The sequence below is a fragment of the Atta colombica genome, unplaced genomic scaffold (genome assembly GCF_001594045.1).
Source record: "Atta colombica isolate Treedump-2 unplaced genomic scaffold, Acol1.0 scaffold100, whole genome shotgun sequence".
Taxonomy (NCBI): Eukaryota; Metazoa; Arthropoda; class Insecta; order Hymenoptera; family Formicidae; genus Atta; species Atta colombica.
In genome coordinates, this window is record NW_017259185.1 from 2,753,221 (window position 1) to 2,758,737 (window position 5,517).

At 40.5% G+C, this 5,517-nt stretch overlaps 1 protein-coding gene across 2 annotated transcripts in view; it reads left to right on the forward strand.

Annotated features, from left to right (window-relative positions):
* The first annotated feature begins 667 nt into the window (after positions 1-667).
* The window catches only part of LOC108686747 (failed axon connections), a 36,620-nt gene continuing 31,770 nt past the window's right edge, over positions 668-5,517 (forward strand). For both annotated transcript variants that reach the window (XM_018192201.1, XM_018192208.1), the window contains exon 1: positions 668-1,334. In XM_018192201.1, coding sequence (XP_018047690.1) covers positions 978-1,334 — 357 coding nt within the window. In that variant the 5' untranslated portion in view covers positions 668-977. The remainder of the gene's footprint in view (positions 1,335-5,517) is intronic.

The following is a 5,517-nucleotide window of genomic DNA, read 5'->3' on the forward strand; positions in this document are numbered from 1 at the left end:
CGAATAAGAAATTTCTAGTGCAGAAATAAGAAAATCAGACATTTTATTGTACATTATTTCCACTGTTGAATGCAGACGTTAACATTAGGTTCTGTTCGTTATGCTTGTACTTTTTGCACTCGGTATCTTCGTTTTTTTTCTTCCCATCACCCGAATATATCTATATATTTATCTTGTTTTAAGTGCAAAAATTTTTAAGGACTTCAAGCAACGCGAACTAACCAATTGACGTTATTACTTTCAGTTTGTGTCGCCTGAGATACTTAAAATTTATTAATGCCCGTCATTCTTCGTCTTAGGATGTTTTCAAGCACATTTTTTTTATACCCACATGGGCATCTGCATCCCTAAAAATGGCCCTGCGCGCACTGTTCCTTTTAAGCGGAAGGTATCGTTGCCCTTTCGTCCTGCTCGAAGCCATCGCTAGCCGCTGCCACGGCGGCGTTGCCGTGACTTTCCTGGAGTATTCCAAGACACGGAAGGAGAGGGGAAAGGGAAGACACTCGTGCGCTCTTTCTCTCCTTTCATCCGTGTTCGTCGCGCGCACGCAAGGCAGGGGTGGCCGACCAATTAAATATGTCGACCACGGCGGGGTGTGGCGCTTGCGCATGCGCGCCGCCACTGCGCGCGCGCGCGGCAAGGGGAGAACCGACTGCGCGAAGCGAGGTAGCGAGCGGCGGCGAGAAGGAAGGAACCGGCCGGCGAGCAGAAAGCGGCGACGAGCGACGAGTGCTTGGCGTACGGTTTGTGTGGTGCGCGCTACCGTCGAGATAGGCTCGAGATCGGAGAGTGCACGCGCGATCGAGCGGAGACGGCGATTCTCAGGACGAGGGAGACACGAGTTTTGAAGTAGAGAAGCACGCGACTGTAGTCCCCATCCCCCCCATTCCCCTCCTCCCCTCTGGCCGGACGGTAAAGGGGACGACGACGAGAACGAGAGTTTTGGAGAAACGCAAACGCGTAGCCGTTCAACGACAATGACGATGGCAACCGAGACGGAGAACAACGGGCCCGAGAGCAAGGAGATCAAGGACGTGAAGGAAATGAAGGAGGCGCTTAAAGACGACGCGCCGCCGGATAACAAGCAGGAAGAGAAGGACGCGGCGGCGAAGAAGGACGAGGCAGCCGGCAAGAAGGACGACGACGCTGCCGCCGCCGCCGCGGCCGCCGGCGCAGCCACGGCGCCGGCGAAGGCCAGCACCGTGCACCACCCCGACTACGAGAAGGACGTTGTTTATCTATATCAGTTCCCGCGGACGCCACTGCTCCCGTCCTTATCCCCGTATGGTCTCAAGGTGGAGACGTGGTTGCGGTTGAATGGCATCAAGTACGAGGTAAGTGTCGCCAAGTATTTTTTTTTCTTTCTCTCTCTTTTTCTCTCCTTCCTCTCTCCCTCATTTTTTTCTCCCCGATTACACGTAGGCCAAATTGATCCCCTCGCATTTTCTTTCTCGCGTGCGTGCGTGTCTATCCGTTCGTTCAACGGTCTCTCTGCGTGCCCAGTGAGGGAGGATCGATTGCCTTTATTCTAGTCTCTCTGACTGTCGTTTCTCTCTCTTTCTCTCTTCCTACTCGAACCGCGCGCGCACTCGATCCCTCAGAATCCAGGAGCTTTCCAAATGTAGAATAAATACCGTACAAAATTACCCTGCCTTCGGAGAAAGAAGAAATCTCAATGACTCCATTCGGTAAAATGCAGTTTTGCAATTGTTGTGAAACTCTTTGATATGATTGGTTTTGTCTTGATTGCTCATGTAAATGTATATCTAATGAACTTTCTATAATAAGCCATTATTTAAGCTTTAAATCGTAAGAGAATGACAAATAATAATCGATTACTCTTCTCACGTCCGACTGTGATTGATCAATTTTTTAAGACTTGAAGTTTAGATATGAGCCCATAAATCACAAATCTCACTCTGAAGAGTAAAATTTCACCCTTAAAGATTGGAAATTGAGCCATTCCTTTTGATTGAAGATTGGTTCAATTTTCCCTCCTTAGTGTGAGATTTCATTCCAAAGAATTTAGAGAGTAAACAAATCACGTTAAAGAATTTGTACAACAGTTGCTGCAAAGCTTTTTCCGCTAAACGCAGCCAATCTCGCTATACAATATTAAGCAGAAGTCAATAATCCGCGAATTCGCAATTCGGTACAATTGAACTGTACTTTTTGCGAGGTCGATCAGTCGTAGATAAGCGCATTCGCGCCGATCTTCCAGCCTGACGATTAGAGCGAGCAGGATCGTCGTCGAGTGGCGATTTAAATCCCCCTGTCCTCGACCATCGCAATCGGCGACATGGCGTCGCGATTTAATCTGCGCGGCTGGTAATGTCGGCTGCACGGAACGGCTTACGACGCGACCGGGGGGATGATTTACGTCGTCTGGATGCCTCGAGATGCAACGAATGCGCGCGGCATTCCGCTCGGCGTAGAAATCTATAACAGAATCTGGCCATGAGATGACGAACAACTTTTGATTTGGCCCGTCATTTTTGTCAACTTCATCAAGTTAGAATGAGACAGCATATATAAAGAGAAATAGTACTCTCTAAATTCTTTGGAGTGAAATATTCTTATTCCAAAGAATAAAAATTGAGTCGTTCAATCGTTAAGAGAGAAATTTCACTTTTTAGGGTGACAATTAACTCTAAAAGTTTTAATGTTTATTATAAAAGTTTATCCTAAATTTACTAATAAAAAGTTTTACATATATTCCCCTTTTTTTTCATTCTTGTTTTGATAAAATTATTCATGGCCAGACTATGTTAGAGGATCTCTGGTTCAGAGTGTGGATGAAGGAAATGCAATGCTCACATAACGCTTCGATCTTTCAAACGCGGACTCGAGTAGGAGCCTGTTTACGTCCCTGAATTATCTCGTGATTATTTTTGAATTAAACTCCACGAGAATCGACTTGAAAGACGCACCGAGACACAAACAAATTTTACGAATAATGGGGATTATAAAAAGAGATGCTCTGTCGCGAGAAATTGGTAGCAATTTTTATGCTATATTTAACAATTCCCTCTTCGAACGATTTCGTTCTCTCTAGGATTGTCCATACGTTCTTCCAGTCGAGGTATAATCTCGGCGTACGTGCTCGAGTGCGCATCGCGACATCGTAAGCGTAATTATCTTGCTGCGACGTATGATAAAAATGCACGCATAAAGACGGCCTTCGCGCGGATCGCTTCAAAATGGCGGCTGCTGTCAACTTTCGAAGCTGTGCCTTCGATCTAGGCGTAAACCCAATGAAAGGTGGAGAATTTTGTTCCGTAAATTTCTTTTGAGAATTACAATTAAAAATTTGAAAAAAAAAATCATAATGATGTACTGGAAAAAGAGTCTACTTGCATTAATTGGAATTTTGATCGGAAATGGACAAATCAGAAGTATGTATATCTAAAAATAGCTATTTATACAGATCTGAAAATAATTTTGTTGAATTATCTCTTGTCTGTAAATCTATCAGAATTCTGGTCAAAATAACTAGATGTCCAATCATGTGATCGAAATTCTGTACACAGAAAAATATACTGTATGCACAAATCATAATACTTTCAAATATTTTACAAATTCATACATCCGCAAATTTGTCATAAATTCATTGCAAATATTAAATTTTTTCAAAATATTCTGAATCCTACAAGTAAATTTAACTTCAATCAAAATCATCAAATTAAAATAAATTTGATTTACTTATTATATGTAATAAAACCTTATTATATGTAAAAAATTTCTTCAATCAATTTTATAATATTTTGTAATATTCTTTAAAAGAAAATAAATTCTTGTTTTGAGTATATATTAATAAGTTTTTAAAATTTGTAATAAGTATATTTTAAGATTTGATTAAACAATAAAATAAATTAAAACGGAAATAAGAAATGATTAAGATTTATTATCAAGAAAATATTCTATGTTGAAGATAACCGAGTCTTAAAAGAAATAAAGTAAATTGAGTCATTTTTCTTAGGAATAAAATGATATTTATTTTTTTGTGTGTGGTTGATAAGACAGAATGCACCGATATTTTATTAGTAAAATATAGGTTAAGATTGAAAGAAATATTTGACGAAAATACACACAAAAAAAACAAATTGCTTATTTGATAAAATTAATTTAGTCAAATGCATAATTTTTTTCTCAGTTTATGAGAATACAAATGAAAATAATAACACTTTTGCATATGTCTGTTTTTCTGAATCGACAATTGGGAAGACGAAAAACGTAATATTACATCCTCAATGCTTGCACAAATATTCGCTTGTTATGCTTTTTGCAATATCAAGTTTCAACCACGCTTGAAGGAGCCTCGAGATGCTTTTAATCACAAGGCGTGTTTTTAGATTTCCGAGGAGCAATCTTGGCATTAGATTTAATTGATCTTTCTATTCAAACTACGCTTCTACATGTCCGCGATTTTCGTAAAAATAAATAAATAGCATGCCGAGATAGATGCTCATTTTTAATCGGGGGATTAATTGCAAGCGGGAATTTAATGCAGTAATTTCGGAATAATGTCTATTTGCGATACGTTCGTTCCCTCCGAGACACTAAAGCAATCGGTCGTTTCTTTCCGCTGCGCAATTTTATTGATATAGAAAGCGGGGCATCTCGCTTCCGAGACGAGGTAAGAAAACGCTCTTAGACGAAAGTTCCGTCTATTTCGTCGGAATTGTTACGCTTGTTTCAATTTCTGAGAAACGCGATAATCGGCACGTCGTAGTCATCGAGGGGGCCATCGGTTTTTTCGTTTTCCATCGTCAATCATTGTCTCGCCGATTTGAAGATAGATAGAATATCGTAAAATCCTCTTTCTCTCTCTTGCCAATCATCGCGAAAATCGATTGTTTGCTTGCCGTTGTCGTCAACGGTGCTTTCTCGCGCGAAAGTTGAAATTTTTCCCAGCGAGATAATGTGTCTCTCGCTCTCGACTCGCTTAATTATCGCGATTCATTAGGATGATATTGTGAGCGAAAATCATCGCTAATGATCGGAATAATGGCCAATTGAGAATTTGTTCGCCGCTTCGCTTTTGTACCTTCATTGTCGGCTGCTGTGTGGTCGTTAGCTTAGGAGTGGCGGGTTAACGGGTTTCTCACATTTTCATTATCGCGGCGAGCTGTAACACATACAGAACGCTTCCAGCCACGAGATTCTAGCGGACGATGATTTGAATCTTTATGCATTTTATATTGAAGATACCGTGGTAGAAAACCAGGTCTGTCTACGAAACTTGAAACGAATTTTCTCTTCTCGCAATATTGAGCAAGCAGGCTAGAAGTACCGATTCACGTAAGGTATCATGAATATCCCGCACTTCCTTTCGACCGCTTGACGATCTGTTTTCAACCGAAAATTATGATTGACATTTTTTACAGTAATTTTTTATCAACTTAAATAAATTCAATATATTGCAATTAATTCTCGAATTAAAACTTTATTACACTGAAAAAAATTACTGCCAGATCTTAATACAGAATCAGATATATATATATATATATATATATA